This window comes from Nelumbo nucifera, chromosome 1 (assembly GCF_055504915.1).
Source record: "Nelumbo nucifera cultivar China Antique chromosome 1, China Antique-T2T, whole genome shotgun sequence".
NCBI classification, from domain to species: Eukaryota; Viridiplantae; Streptophyta; class Magnoliopsida; order Proteales; family Nelumbonaceae; genus Nelumbo; species Nelumbo nucifera.
The window spans coordinates 217,047,193-217,063,918 of NC_142649.1; the positions used below are offsets into that span (position 1 = coordinate 217,047,193).

Below are 16,726 nucleotides of genomic sequence, written 5' to 3' on the forward strand. Positions count from 1 at the left end.
TGCTTCAATTCGAATTTAATCCATTTATAGGCCTAACCAAAAGTCCTTTGCAGCAAAATATCAATGTTTATTTGATTATTGCATTATGGTTTATCATTTGCTTCGTGGCATAACGCATCATAGATTTAGAAATCATTAATGTTTTAAAAGGTTCACTATATTATCACTTTAATTATTGTTTCAATTAAAAGAAAAATTAAAAGTTATTATTCTCTTATTTGAATTATATTTATCTCAAAGTCTGTTAGGGCACTAAAGTCCCTTATGACATTAAAGTCATAGATAGATAATTACATCACAGCATAACATGACTTTTGTTGATTTGCATTGTAGATACACATTAAACATAAAAATTATCAATATTTCAACTAAAAATCATTAACTTTTTATTTGAATATCAAAACCACTTGTAATAGCAAAGTCCGTTATGGCATTAAAGTCATTTATGGTAGTAAAGTCACTTGTGGCATTAAAATCCGTTACAGCATTAAAGTCCTTCATGATACCAAAATCCATCGCAACAAAATATTAATGTTTTGAGAATGATTACATCATGACATAACATGACATTTGTTGATTTGCATCGTGGCCTAATGCACATTAAACATAAAAATCATCAATACTTCAATTAAAAATCATTAACTTCTTATTTGAATTATGTCAATATCAAATTCCTTCGTTATAGCAAAATCTGTTATAACATTAAAGTCATTCATGACACTAAAGTCCCTCATAGTAGAATATCAATGTTTTATAAATTGTTATTTGCATCACAACCTAATGCACATTAGACATGAAAATCATATATCTCAATAATTAACTCCTCATTTGAATTATGTTAGTATCAAAGTCCCTCATGGAAAAAAAATGGTTGTTATGATAACAAAGTCCCTTATGGCATTAAAGTCACTTGTGGCATCAAAGCTCCTCGTAGAATTAAAATCCCTAGTGACAAAGAAATTAATATTATAACATGCTTCTAGCTGATTTACCAATATATAATAGATTATTGATTGCACCATGACATAATGCACATTCTATCATCATTAGTGTTTTTATTTATAATTGCAACACATGTCATGACTCAAAAAAAATGATGATGAAAATGAAAATGAAAAATAAAAATGATGATAATGAAAACTTGATAACAAGTACTTGACCACCTTCTAAGCGTATGAAAGCATGTTTACCACCGTTATAACTTTTAACCACCCCATTATTATGTTGAATTTCCAAATTCCCCCATCCACTACAAGAGAAGGGACATGTACCGACGGTTTAAATCCGTTGGTATTGGCCTATACCGATGATCGATATAAATCAACACACAAAACCGACAGTTTCAGGATTACTAACGACGGCAACAACCCGTTGGTACAGATGAAAAAAATGTTAAGATCTTTAGTGATGTATTTCGTACATCCTTTAGCAACGGATAACCCATCGGTATAAGTTTTACTAACACACCTATCCGTGGGTGAAGAATTTATAAATGTCTTTTTCATGCATTTTTGGGATTGTTGTTTTACAAAATTACCAACGATGTTGATGTACCCGTTGGTAAAAGACTAAATATTTTTTTTAAATACTAATGGAACGCCCGCAAGTAAAAATGTACCAACGGTTGTATCTATCATTAAAAACCTTTTTACTGTATATATTTTCAAGTTTTATGATGTTTTTATCTTTAACAGAGATGAAAAAATCATTGGTATAGCTTTTTCCAACAGAGGCAAGCGTGGTACATCATATTGCAAAAGTGACGATTTTTATATATTTAACAATAGTTTCTTCCATCAATATGGTGAATCTTTTCATAGAATTAGTGTCGGGTTGTTTTGCCAATATATGCTGCCCCTTTGAGATTATTTCATTCCAATTAGTGGTTTTTCATCTATATTTCTTCTTACAGAAACAAGTATTTTAAGCAAAATATCATCTTGTTAATCATATATGCAAATAAATATACATGCAAAATTCATTTCATTAAAGCAAAAGCATACATAATCCTTACTATAAAAAAGTGCATGTTTAGTCATCTCATCTAGTTTAAATAGTTGAGTTGCAATGTATTGTAAAAAGAGAGAAAGAAGTTCAAAGGGAAGATTTTGCTCTTAGTTGTCCCAACTTCCAATAGAGAAGAAAAAAAAAGCCAAACAAATCAAAAGATGGGTTTTGCACTTAGTTGTCCAAACTTCCAACTTCTTGCATACAAATTAATATATTTAAGTAATTAGTTTAAATTAAAATTAATTTTGTATATATACACAAACGTAAGGAGAAAAACTAAAGAAAACACATAAAACACTTACCATCTTTGCTATGGGGTAACATGATGGCTTGAATATGAGGAGGACGGACACCCATTTAGAGAGCTATATGGAGCACTACTAGCATCAAGAACCTATCAAGAATAATAAATTTTATCAGATAAAAAATAGTGCTTTCTTTGGATACAAAAACATCAAAGTTCATTAAGAGGATTCAAAAATATCAGAATTCATTAAGAAAGAAGAAAAAGGTTGGGATTTCTGTTTTAATTGATGAATACAGCTTTGCAGAGTGATTCTTTAACCATGTGATGACACTTTTTCTCAAAAAATACACCACTAAAGAAAATGAAAGGGGAAGAAAGAAATTTCTTACATACAAGAGTTGGCATATCCATGTCAAGTTGGATAGCATGATACATTACTTTTCACTACTACCACCACCATCACCGGTTCAAGGGCGTACCAATGAGATATTCACAAGATATTCTATTTCACTAAAAAATTATATTGACAAGTTTTAAATAACCATCTAATGTCATAAATTAAATTGAAGGTAAGAAGATTTAGACTTTTGTTAAGAAAATAAAATAACAACAAAAAAGTTATGGAATAGTTAGAGCTAGCCATCTATGATGAGAATGAGAAAATAACAGGGGCCAGGTATAAAGGTACAAATCAAGAAGATATCAAGCCTATTTACTCATTTTGGGAAAATGAATGCTTGTTTTGATAAGTTTCCCAAACTAATACCAAAGAAGATATCAAACCCAAGAAGTAAATAAGGAAAGCACCAAAAAATTTTTGAAAAACGTAACTACGAATTTTTTATTTCTTTCATTCTCATTCAGGTGGTTGCAGGGAGGAACAAAATGGATAACTTTTTTTTGGGGTTTCAGTTACCTATAGGATGAAGCTAGTGGAGCCAAGGGCCAGTGACTAATTTGTAAGATGTATCATTACCTTCATCAACTTGGTAGGAGAGCTCTAAAACGTTTCTGATAATCTAAATGGGATTCACAACATCCATAACTATTCCCTAGTATTTTTTTTCTCTAAATAAAACTGTGAGCTTTGAAAAATGGGCTCACTTGGGCTGGAAGTAGAGTCGCCACTAGACCTGTTCATGGGCCGGGTGGCCCGACGGGCCAGCCCGGCCCGGCCCGACCCCTGAACGGGCTTGAACAGAATTTTTGGCCCGCGGGCTTAACCTCGGGCCAAAAAGCCCGGCCCGCATAAAATTCGAGCCGGGCTCGGGCTTTGCCAAAATAGCCCAGCCCGGCCCGACTTATAGTTAAACTTAAGTAAACCCGGCCCGACCTATAGTTAAACCTAAGTAAAAACCCTATGTGATGTCTATTTGAATAAATGTTTTAATTTGAGGTCATTGATTCACTTATAGACCCATTGTTCATTTAAATAGGGGAAAAAAACATTTAAATTAAAATAGAAAATGTCAGAAAATTTTGAATTTCTTTTATTAGGTCGGGCTTCGGGCTCGGGCTCGGGCCTAACAGTTTTCTATTAATAAAGAGTCAAAGCCCGGCCCGAGCCCGGCCCGGCCCATGAACAGGTCTAGTCGCCACCCATCAAATACGAAGTTGGAGGTATGGGACTCCGGGATTTACATTGGAAAACATTTTAATTTATTAGTAACTCCAAAGCCAAGGCTAGCTAAACCAGTCCGAGTAGGATTCGGATGGGAGAGGGAAGGGATTAGGCACCCGTCCAACAGGTGGGGCCCACATGAAGACTCAAACAAGCGTAAACACAATAAGCAACAACAAATTACAAGAGCAAGCTAAGAAAAATCCTTCCTATTTTTATTCTTATTCTAATTAAAGGATTAGTTTCAGAAATTAGGACTATACTACATCTCATCACCCAAGTAGGAACAAGCTTACATTCAACTTTCACATTACCATAAGCCAAATTTTAATTCGGGCAAACAAGATAAACTAGTTGATGAAATGTGAAGGAAAACAAACTGATCCACCAGGATTTCCAATATTTAACATCTTATTAAAGTGAAATGTAACCCTTAATCAATAACAAAAGAAACTGAACATAATGGCTAATTAACATCGGAAATATGAGGAACTTGGCTGATTAACATCAGGAATATTGATTCAAGTGATACAGGAAGAAAGAAAAAGAAACGAAAGAAAGAAAAATAAATTGGTAAAACCAGAGATAAACTTCTAAGTCCTTAAGAAAAATGACAGTAGAACCGGGTTGGTACAGAGAGTTATAAGAGCACATTGATGAGTCTGGTCTCTCCCTTCCCATCTACAGATTCCACAGAGCAAAAACAAGAAAAAGAAATAAAGAACTAAATGTAGAGAAAGCAAGATTTGACCTTACTGGTTGGAATATGGCCTAAGATTGAGATCGAATACTACAAGCAGAAGATCCAACTGAATTTGGTTGCCTCCCTTCTTGATTGACGATGGCGACTAGAAAATGCAACTGATGGTGTCTGACGTTGAAGTTAATCGACCGAACAAGGAAGAACGGAATCAGAGTGTCTATTGTTCACATCTTTGAGCTTCTGTAACAAGGAAGCATGAAGCTTGCAATCGGGAGATCGACAAGTCGACTCAGGTTATGGCTACTACAACAGATTTCATGCTAAGGGCGGTGAGTATAGAAAATAAGGGGGACAGAAAATGGTGGAGAGAAGGAGAAGGCGAGCGGGCGAGCGAGCGAGCGAGCGAGAGAGAGAGAGAGAGAGAGAGAGAGAGAGAGAGAGAGAGAGAGAGAGAGAGCAATGAGAGAATAAGGGGGAAAGAGGAGGTCGAAGCCGAGTTCAAATCCGTCGTTGCAACCAGTTGCAGCGGCGATGACAGAATAGAGAAAAAGAGAGAAAAAAAATAAAAAAGGGTAGTGGGTAATCACGTGGAAGAAGAAGAAGACTGAGAAAGAGGGGAGAAGAAGAGAGAGAGGAAGGCAAAATCGAAAGAGAAAGGAGATCTTTCTTGCTCCGCCGCTGGTTCGAACAGAGAAGAGAATGAAGAATCCTCCCCTCTCAAACTTCTCAGATTAGGTTAAAAGAACACCTCTATTTTTCTTTTATAAAAGAGAATGAATAGTCCTCCCCTCGTAATTTGGAGGGAAAGTCTTTTGTGTTGAAAACTCATAATATTGAAAGGGAATGTGAAAGGTCGAAGATGGGATCAGCTAACCCTTAAGCACACCCTACAAGTGCCCCATAGCCCATCTACTCCGTGCATTAGGAATTTCTCCCTATGGCGAGCACAGGAGATGCTCCCATCCAATACATGGACGGGACGAGCTATAAGACGTCCATGGGATGTGCTCTGTGGGTAGCCGATCCCATCACAAAGGATCTTTTTTTTTAACGTTGAGAGAGAGAGAGGCGGGAAATCTTGTTTTAGCGGTAATTTTTTTATTAATTAATCTTACATCTATTTTTATTAATGTAATCATTTTTAAATAGAAGTTAAGTAGATATTAAGTTATAGATAACTTTGATTTTAAATTTTAATTTATTAATTATAAATTTTAATTGTGAAATATAAATTTTAATAGTTTTAGTAATTAATTATAAATGGAATTCTAAATTAATAATCTATTTAATTATATTAATTAATATTTAATGATTTTTTAATTAATTTAAATTGATATAAAATGTATTTTAATATTTATCTACTAGTTTTATTTTTTTTCATTTTTATGATCTTTTAAATGGAACTTAAATGTAAATTTTAATAATGAATTAAAAATGGCAATCCAAATTTAAAGTTCACTTAATTATATTAGTTAATATTTAACAAATTTATTAATTACTTTAAATCGATATAAAATATATTTTAAAATCTAAGATTCCAGCAACTATTATTAGTGGCCAAAGCTTTCGATTTCCATCCCCCACCAGGTCTCGATGCCATCATCTGCTTTAGAGATCATAGATAAACTAGAGATTCTATTGTTGGTGTGGTGGTAAAGCGGCGGAGGTTGGTCAAGTCTCCGAAGGTCTGGAGAAGACGACAGGAAAGAGAGAAAGAGAATATCGGGAGGAATACGATTATAGAGGATAGTGGGAGAAGATAAGAGAAACTGGGTAAGAGAGCTCCTCTAAGAAGCCCTAGGATTAGAGATATATATGGAATTGTCCCTTAGGGTGAGAGTTGTTTCCCCTTTTTGTAGAGAGAACCCTAAGGCTATAAGGAGAAGGATCTAAAAGGAGACATTTTCTATTAGGAAAAGGGGTCTTTTATCTTTACGTCAATTATTAAGGGAACACCACTGGGCACGTGTAGGAGAAGGATCTAAAAGGAGACCTTTTCTATTAGGAAAAGGGGTCTTTTATCTTTACGTCAATTATTAAGGGAACACCACTGGGCACGTGTCTAGTAAGATCCTTCAAGGGCAAGGTTTCTTATCTCCTATGGATTCTCACGTAGCACATGTAGGCTATAATCCCTTTATGGGTTCCCCTGTGGATGATAAGATCCTGATCCGACTAATGTGTTTGAGTGTTTCATTAGTTATCCTAAAAATGCCTTTTTTATAGCTCATTATGACTAGAAGGAATGTTGATCTTCCATAGGCAAGTGTCGCCGACCTTCGGGGTCTATCCACCCTTCATTACAGTCATGGATGTCATTTTATATCCATTATAAGGTGTTAGCTGTGTATCGGGTTTGTCTTAGATTGGCGATGTTATTTTATGTCCATCACAAGCCTTGGGTGACGCTTCATTGTTCATCGCAGATCCCAGAAGGCGTTTCATGCCCATTGCATGTCTTGAGTGGCTTTGTGTGCTCATCGGAAGTGTATGAGCATTTCATCATTTCGATAGAGTATTGTTGCGGGGGTATCTTGATCGAGATTCCTTTATATGGTTTTCCTTCGGCATCTTCGTCATAATCCTAGTGATGGTAAACTACATGTATTTACAGGAAGAGCACACTCAGGAGAAGTGTTTCATATGGATCAAGAAACAAACTACACCAAGGAAAGGGAAACTCCCCAAAGACCTCGGCGAGTAACCTCATCCCGATAACCACGAAAGCCTAATCCAACTATAAAACAGATGGCCGACTATAAATAGGCCCCCCACTTAAGGTAAAGGACTTTTGGCTCTCAACTCACTTCAGCACCCATTGTATTCACCTTGGTTCCAACTAACCTACTCTCTTCGGTTCATCTTGACTTACCTCCCTCTCCATCACTGACCTGAGCATTAGAGTGCCTTCCTATGGAATTACTCCTTGGGCCTCTGACCCTTCTTGTGATTGTAGATCTCTTCAGTGTACGATTTCATCCTTCCACCTCGGCTTCGAATAAAGGGGTGAAAATGAATTGGATCTCATTTTTTTTTTCAAATTTGAATATGATTTAGTTGTGTTGGATTTGGATATCCTAACAGATTTGGATTGTCCAGTCGAATTAAATCCAAAAATATAATTTATTTGTAAATTGATCGAATTCGAATTATGGTGCAGCTGGTAGTTCTAAATGGAGTGAGTCTCTTAAGAACAATCGACGACTAAAAAGCATTGCAAAAGTTAGGGACAAAAGTAATAAGGTAATGCTAGTATCTTTGTTTTGCAACTCATTGAGGAAAGTGACCTTAGTCTCTACACAGATAGGTGATGCTAAGGATTTGACCTTTGTAGCTCTATAGCAAGTCTTTCAAATTCAACCTGCTTGATACAAACTTGGCCTGCCTTATATATGGCTGAGTGAGAAAAGAGATTATGATTTGGTGCTTAAATGAAAGCAATCAAATGGACAAACAAATGGGTGGTTACAATGGCTCTACGCAACTTAGTCATGCGTAGTGTCATATCTATGTAGAAGTCAGTGTGGGAAATTGCCCCCACTAGATTTGGAAAAATTCTTATATAATTATAAATATTATGAATAAATTTATTTTATTTTTTACAATGACCCCCACTCAAATAAAATAATAGGGAGTGAAATAAAATTTGGCTTTTGAAATGAGGTCAATTTTTTTGAGATGAATAAAGAAGAAATAAAGAAAAAACATACATAAATGACACCTATATTAACCAAATTATGAGGGTTGGAATTTAGGATTTTAACTTTTATGTTTTTTTTGTCCTTTTTTTTTTCATTTCACATCCCTCAACAGCTCAATGTCATCCCTCTACTTCTCCTTAAACCTAGAGATAACAAATTTCTTCAGTCTTCATCATTATTGGATGCCCATACTCCCTATTGGATACCCTGCCCCCATTGATCAAAGGTCCTAGATCCACCACTGATCATGTGATTTGGTTGTCAAGATTTGGTGGTTGCTCGGCATGATCTTTGTTGGTGGGTCAATTTTGCAGTGGCCAGGTACTAGGAGTTAACTTCATTGCTTTAATAGATACTGAGATTGTACTCATAGGGAAGGGCCTGAGTTGTAGGCAAGATGATCTCATATAGGACCTTAAGGACCACATTACCAAACCGATAGATTTTAAGTCAAGTTCAATACCTTACCAACTTGGTCCTTGAGCTCTATCAGTTCCCAATTTTTTCTCAGTCCTTTCACCCTACTTCTTTATACCCTCCTCTTAGACCCCAAAAACTTAGAAACACAACCAGGTTAACTTGACACTTTCCAAAACCCGAAATACTCTCATTTGACACAATAAGAACCTTGAGATCAACATCAATGCCCGATCAAACATCACCCCCAAACTTGGAAAACAACTTAGTTATACATACTTTTCATGACTAAACTCCAAAGATCCATCATTTATCACACCAACTCCCTTTCTAATGGCCCTGATCTATGCAATATTCAAACTCCAACTCCTCAAAATCAAATCCAATATATCTATCACCTCAAGATCATTAGGAAACAATTAAATAGCGAATCCCAACACAACTCTATGACAACCAACCGCAAAGACATAAAGATCCAATGCCTACCTACCAAATTGAAGCTCAAAATTCGCCCCTGCTTAACCCCCCATCAATCTTAGATCCTATTTCAACAAATGTCATTAATTAGAGCTTACCATCTGTCATCCCAACCTCATATGACCAATTAGACCTTACCATTGTATTTGGAGACCCAAAAAACCCTAGCACATTAAATTTCACGAGCAAACACCTCCGTTTGACCGTTGAAAAAGTAACTTTTCATTTTGGGCTCTCTTGTTGATTGAAAAACCATAAGCTAAGACCATGATCTGAACTAAAACAATCAACCTACATCCCTGATCAAAGATCCATCACTTCCATTAGATTTAAGGCGTTCAAAAGTGCCAACACACTAAATTTCATCCCAAAATTCCCCCGTTTGACCCTTCATCAAACAAATATTTTATTTTAGCAAATTTCGTTGACCCAAACTTGTCGGCCATAGATCTCAATCATCCTAACCCTATTTGTCCGATCAGACCTCACCACTCCCCACTACGCCAAATTTCATGACCAGACTCACCCGTTTGACCGTTACACTAGAAAGATACCATTTTGATGAACTAGATTAAATTACCACATCATCTGTCCCAACCTGAAGCCTTAAAAGGGTGACGGATGATGTCAGACCCATCCTTGACTCATTAGAGCACTTAGACCGATGAAACAGAGCCTAATAGGCTTAAAAATCTTAAAATACCAAACAAACCCCACTTGAGACCAAGAAAATACAAAATAGCATTTAAAAGTTCATCACATTTACATTTTCTGCCACTAACAACCCCGAATATGAGACTATCATGACAGGCACGCCCTAAGTTCCCATTGGATGCAGAAAACTCACAAAAATTACCCCCAAACTGAAAAAAATGTTTCACGAAATAGGAAAGCTTGACTGAACATCTATTTCTTTGAAGAATCTTTGCCTATTTGTGTGAAAAACCTTTGTTGAATCCCAGGCACTATAGTTGAACGAATTCAAACTTGGGTCCCCTCCCTTTCTCTATAAATACTAATCTAATTCAAGTTTAAAGGGGTGGGAGAAAAAAGAAGAAGATGGAGGAAACTTGAGGGAGGCCCCTAACGAGAGAGAGAGAGAGAGAAAGAGAGAAGAGAGCTTCCTCTTAGCCCATATACTGCCTCTTGTTCACCTGAAATTCAGAGGTACTCCAAACCCTAGATTCCAAACTTGCCTCCTCCATTCTCAAGCGGAAGTTGTTGCAACCAAAAGCACTCCCTATCTCAAAAATCCATTTAAACTTCATTTTATCTCATCCCTAACTGTTGGAAAACCTTTAACAAGGTACATATGAAAGGTAAGTCTTTTTTTAGTTTTTTTGGGTTGCTTGAGGTTTTAAAATGTTGTGAGATCGCAATCAAGGCCTTGTAGCTTCACTCACCGTCTCGTGCGTTGCAAAGTCACCTAACTAATGCATCTAACCCAACAAAGCCCAAAGCCCCACAAGTTCCAGTTTCGCAAGATTACTTTGCTCAGAGCTCCACGTGTTCACCTCACTCGCCATTTGTGAAGACGCCTTACTGACAAACAACTACGAAGTTGCCTAGAGCCCTACAAGGTCTAGTGCCACAAGGCCACTCAAACATTGGCTCCTGAGACCTCCCAACCTCGTTGTGAGATCACATAGAGCCAGTCATAGATATCAAGCTCTACAATGACCAAGTTGCAAGATTGCACCCTTCACTTTGCAATACAATTTATGTGAATCTAGTCTTCTGTTGACAATGTGATTTTAGGTTAGTGGTCACTTGGCTCATACAATCAGATTGGTGTTTAGGCACCTTTCCCCTACCAATTTCCCTTCTTAACTAGTGCTTGTTTGTTCACTTCAACCACTCTTTTGTTTATCTATTTTGGTATAATGTCTTGAGCACTAAAATTGTAAATCTTTTCTTTCATCCTTATATATATAAGCTAATAAGCTATGTCAAACCTTGTAAGAGACAATTTTTTGGTTGAATTGAATCAAGTTATTACCTTTTGTCTTTAAGCATTATCTTCTTCCTCTTCTCTCTTGTTGAACCTATTTTTGAGCAAACCCCTGAAATCCTATGACCATCTACTTGATTAGAAGTTAAGGTCACTACCCTTGTGGGTTGTAAAACGGAGAGGTTAACATTATTTTTGTTATTTCAATCATTGACTACTATTGCAGCGAGTCTTTGTTAGAAATGTCTGACTGCATCAAGCAGGTCGGATCCGAAATTTGCATCTAATTTCTTATTATTTCCTATTATATGTAAGCATTAAACAAGTAAAATAACATGAGTGAACAATAAAATTTCTAATTATTTGATAAAGACATGTAAAAAACACAAATTATCAATTATCCTTCACATAAATTCAAAATATTATTAAATTCAATACCTAATACATGAGTTCATATGCCTTCCAACAATAATCTGCATGGGGAGGGTCCAGTTTAGCCTAACACTGCACCCTACCTATACCCGCACAGGTTGTAAAATCCCAAAACCCGTCTCTTCTCCAAAATCCATTTTTAAGCAAAAAAAAAGAAAAAACAAACAACTACAACTAGGCATTGCAGCTAGCCTAATTAATGGTGAAAGAGAGAAAGAGCAATGCCTAACCATAGACACAAGGGAAGAAGTTATTTCAATGGTGAAGGTGAGAAATTGAGTCAAAGAAGAAAATATTGCTAACCTTTTTATCCTCATCCTAAGCAGTGCTAAAGCTTCACCTTAAAGTAGGGAAGGCAATGGGGCAGGTACGGGGAGGGTTTTGTAAATTCTAGGCCCTTCTTGCTTGCCTAGACTTTCCAACTCATACCCTCTTGGAAACCCATAGCAGGTTAGATATTCAGAATCTAAACCCTCCCCATACATGAAAATGCAAAATCTCCTTGACCCTACCCCTCCCACATTTGAGGGTGGGGCAGGTTGGGTTTAGAACTCACATCTAATTTCCCATTATACGTAAACAATGAACAAGTAGTATAACATGAACAAACATCAAAATTTTCAATTATTTGATTTTCAAACTAAGCCTAAGGCTCTGTTTGGAAAGATTATAAATACAAATATGTACAGTACAAATACATATAAAATAATACAAAATGCAAGATTTTGCACTCTATATATTTGCATTTGTACTCCTTCCAAACTGAGCCAGAAAATGGGTGTAGTAGATTTGAAAGCCCACTTATGTAAAACATACATGAACCAACTCCAACGGCTACCCCAGAAAAAGAGGCCATAAAGAAACCTGTTGTCCTTCTGAAAAGGTCGTCCACATGTCCGCCACAAACCCATCTCGCTGCTCAAACGCTTAAATCCTTCCCTCGCCAACAACTCCCTTGATATTAGACCCCTGCCTCTTCTAGTTCTTGCCTCCCTCTTCCTATTTAGCCCCAGCCCTCAAGGTTAGCTCCTAGATTTGCAGCCACCTCCACATCGCATTTCATTCCACATTTAATTCAAGTAAAACCAATGGGAGGCTGTGCGAGCAAACCCAAAGATTTGAATAGTGGTCCAGATTCACCTCCAGACCCACCCAGCCCTGGCCCTACTGTGAAGAATGCTGAAGGCGATACTGTAACAAAAGTAAGCTCAAACACACCTGGTGCATTGTATGATTGTAGTACTGATAGGGCCATGGGTTTACTCTATAATTTACATGATAAGCAGGCATTCACATGATGATGATACTATCTCATTTATTTCATGTATGTGGAGTATCCATAAGATTATGGCCATAAGTTCAGAAAAGAAAGTAGGGACAGATGAATTACTACCTGGTAACGTTCCTTTAAAAGAGATCCCTTAGTTGGAAACAATGCACGAAAGGTTCATACTCTACCTATAAGCCATTGTGCACATACATGTTATGAATAAAGGTTTTGCAGTAATTCTTTGTTGTTTTTTTGGGTAATTTGGCAGTAATTCTATTTCTGTTTTGATAGGTCATTTTCCAGTAATTCTTTACACAATATTGGTCCAACGACATCTCTTATTCTAGTGTTTTATAATTGCAGGAGAACAACAATGGAGGTAAAAATCAAAAGGAGCCATTGGTAGATCTCTCTGAACCAAATCCGAAAACAGTCAATTCAGATGGAAATGCCTCTCCTGAACCACCCAATGATCTTGGGGATCTAGTTTCTGGGATAGAGGAGTCATTGGATGCGAATCATGTGACTGCAGAGAAGAGTGAAGAGAATGGTGGAGCTGGCAATGAAATAACAGACCAGACGAAGGAGCCAGGGGTGGTGACAGATCTTATGGGGAAACCAGATATTCAGGTGCATGAATCAGATGCTACACGCCACGAAAAACCCTTGACATCTGTAACTTGATTGTGTCACATAGGAGCAAAAAGAGTAGCCCGAGATGAGAAGAAAGCTGCAAATCAAGAATAAGATTCCTGTAGTCTAGATTGTATGGCTTGGGTATCTTAAGGTTCATCTCATGAGACCTGTATGATAAACCGTCCAATTTCATTTAAGATATATATGGTCATTCGTCTTGCTGTATTATTCTCTCTCCTATATCATGAGCTGAATATTCCACAAAATGGCAATTGGAGAAGTTCTCTTCCTTACCATGTTCTCTACCCCTTAATTTCAATCTGGTTTTCTCTGGTGTGGAAATATGCATTTTAGTTTTGAACTAGTATTGCTGAAAAATTAGATTATATCATTTTAGTTCTAATCTGTCATTTCTTACATACCATATGTCCAATGCAAATGCAGAAAAATTAGATTATACCACCTATTTCTAAAATTTCAAATGAGTATTTATACATACATGTTATGTGTGTATGTGAGTGGTGAAATCTTTTGGCAGATGGCATGCTTGCACGGTCTGAGGATTGTTCATCAAAATATAATTTAAGCAGAACTCCGCATAAAAATGGTAGTGCATTAAATTGCTTTTGTTGGGATATGCTTTGATATCACACATAACTGGTATAGTGGCACAGAATAATCAACCTTGCAAAATCATATAGAGAAACAACAAGCACTCTCGCTTATAGGATACTCAACGATGATCTCGTTAAGTTGCAATTACAAATATCAATCAAGTTTCCTTTCACATTTTTTCTAAAAGAATTCACCAACTCTATACGGACCATATGTTCATACCACAATTCTCAGAAGAATCACCTGATTATCTTTTCTTTTATATTCTTTATAAGCTCCGATTATATTCTGCTTTAGTACAGCGTTAAGGAAACATGAAAAACAAATCTACAGTTTGTCGCTACTGATTTTCATTTTCTTTTATAAATTGAAAGTCATAAACTGAGCAAATAAAATCCATCATTCCTCTAGTCTTCAAACAGCCAACGTGAAACAGTGACGAACATCAAAACAATGGCACACAATCAGAGTAGAGCGATAAAGAATATATCAAGAACCAATTACCCCATGACAAAAGGAGTACATACATCAGGTGCTCTTATCTTTTCCTCCAGTCAGAGATGACTTGAACCATGGTATCCAAACCGATGTTGTTTTCTGGTAGAGCCTGTATGCATCAGCTCTATATTCTTGTTTCATCATTCGCCGCTCTACAAGCACCGTCACATACGCCAAGCACAGACTATTAATAAGTGACCCAATGAAGGTCCATCCATGGCCAACGTTCCATCCGAAGATAACTAATCCCCACCACCACAATTGCTCCCCAAAGTAGTTCGGATGTCGGGAGTACCGCCACAATCCCTTGTCAAGATTGGGCACCAGAGGCACTCCTAACTCTTTCAATGCGTTGTTTCTTGTTACAAAATCATGGAGCTGCGTGTCAGCAAAATAAGCTACGGTGATACCACACATGCAAACAATGGTAGCAATGGAGTCCCAGACGTTCCATGGCTTCTCTACCGAGTGAACAGAATACATAGGGAGGCATATACCAATCAGAAAGACCTGTAAATTTCAATGAGATCAAAGAGACAGAATTTAATGCTCCAGAAGCTCATTGCTGCATTTTCTCGAGCATCTGTTATTAGGAAATGTTGAATTGGCAAAACTGAGCGAGAAATTAAAGTACGGAACAACTTTCAAATTACCTGCTGAGAGACATAGACGGCAAAGAAGGAAAGCCACCACCAGTGCTTGACATAGCGCTTACGCATATCGGTGAACCTCCAGTCCTCTCTTGCACCCCATTCCCATTTCTCCCTCCTGAAGTAGTTATGCGTGAGCCTGATGCTCCAAACCCAGGTCAGGAAAATCACTATTGTCGACCTCCAGATGTTGTACCGTGCAGAAGGGTATGTCGCATAGTAGTGAGCAAGCATTACGGGTATAACAGTCCAGTACAAGTCTATCATCTGCATCACCATGCCACCCAAAAAGATATATACTTAAGAGAGAGAGAGAGAGGTAAAAAAGGTAAAACATTCGCCCGGCACGCGAAGGGGGCACCTACCCAGTGGCTTGATTGGATGAGGCTGATAAGCCAGAAGAGGACATTGACGTTGAAGAAGAATAGGAGGTTTGCTAATAAAAGAGGATGGAGGAAACACCATGTCCACAGATGATGATAGGGTCCATAGGGAGGGGCAGTGCTACTGCTATCGATTTCTGTAATAGGATAGCGGTGGTAATAGTGGAGAAAAATGAGATAGAAAGCTACGGAAGGAAGAGGAACCGTCACTGCTATTAAACCGTTCTTCAGGTTCCCCATTTTCGTTTGATTTTTATTCCTCGATTACGGTTCTCACGGTGGCTTTTTATAACTTCTCCAGACTGGCAGAGTGACACTCCACCCAGCGATCTTCCTCACAAACACCGTGGGAGGTGGCTTTTTTATAACTTCTCTCCAGGCAACAGTCCCCTAATCCAGACCACCCCACCTGAGCTAAATAAAAAGAAGCCGAAGACTTCGGTTGCAAGGAGCACTTGCAGAGCTCTTTTCCGTGTAAATTACGGGTAGATAGAAGAAATCTTATGTTTTGTTTTTGCTAAATATAAAATTAATGATTGTGCTCGATCTGGTGCTCTAGCGAGATTTTTTACTCGTCGTGAGTTAGTGAACTTTTTCTATGACTGGGGTATAGGCTACTTGTCGTGAGGCACGAAGCTTGTTGAGATTTTTTACTCGTTTGAATGGGAGGTGATTTCACGCCCATGAACTCTACGTAAGCGGGTAGTGTCTATTTAGTTCTGTTTGAAGCGGGCAGAGTGATAATTGCATCGTAATTCTAGAGAAGTTGAAGACGATTACCCATTAAGCAAAGAGGTCGCCCGACACGTTAGGTAGGTCGCTAGCTGAACTCGAGTTAGGTCGGTGAAAGTAGGTTGTCTCTTATGCTGACCTGATGTCTTGTCAGGCTATTCACAATTCGGATTACCGAGGTGGTGCCAAGGTCAAGGTGTCCAAGGCGCTCCCGAGGTTTGCTTACATGGTACTTAGATGTCACATAATTGTTTGAGGTGCCACATGTCATCACATCACTAGAGGGCCAAATCGCCCCTCATCACTTGCCCCCAACTCTCGAGTCGATGCCAGTTTGGTGAGGGAGTAGTCTTAACCTGAGGTGATTTGTTCTGATTTTCATC

At 37.6% G+C, this 16,726-nt stretch overlaps 2 protein-coding genes and 1 long non-coding RNA gene across 3 annotated transcripts; 1 reads left to right on the forward strand and 2 right to left on the reverse strand.

Annotated features, from left to right (window-relative positions):
* Positions 1-368: 368 nt before the first annotated feature.
* LOC104585785 (uncharacterized) lies at positions 369-5,438 on the reverse strand. Its single transcript, XR_016081108.1, has 3 exons — positions 4,630-5,438; positions 2,313-2,404; positions 369-945 (listed from the first exon to the last, which is right to left on the reverse strand). It is a non-coding gene; the product is annotated as an uncharacterized LOC104585785 (long non-coding RNA).
* A 6,972-nt stretch (positions 5,439-12,410) lies between these two features.
* Positions 12,411-14,060, forward strand: LOC148804514 (uncharacterized). The gene is made up of 2 exons (XM_088896218.1): positions 12,411-12,761; positions 13,193-14,060. Exons 1-2 carry the CDS (start codon positions 12,648-12,650, stop codon positions 13,511-13,513), a joined length of 435 nt encoding a protein of 144 aa, XP_088752344.1. The 5' UTR covers positions 12,411-12,647; the 3' UTR covers positions 13,514-14,060.
* A 239-nt stretch (positions 14,061-14,299) lies between these two features.
* On the reverse strand, positions 14,300-16,099 carry LOC104585787 (3-oxo-5-alpha-steroid 4-dehydrogenase (DUF1295)). The gene is made up of 3 exons (XM_010242773.3): positions 15,594-16,099; positions 15,232-15,495; positions 14,300-15,088 (listed from the first exon to the last, which is right to left on the reverse strand). Exons 1-3 carry the CDS (start codon positions 15,849-15,851, stop codon positions 14,609-14,611), a joined length of 1,002 nt encoding a protein of 333 aa, XP_010241075.1. The 5' UTR covers positions 15,852-16,099; the 3' UTR covers positions 14,300-14,608.
* Positions 16,100-16,726: the final 627 nt, after the last annotated feature.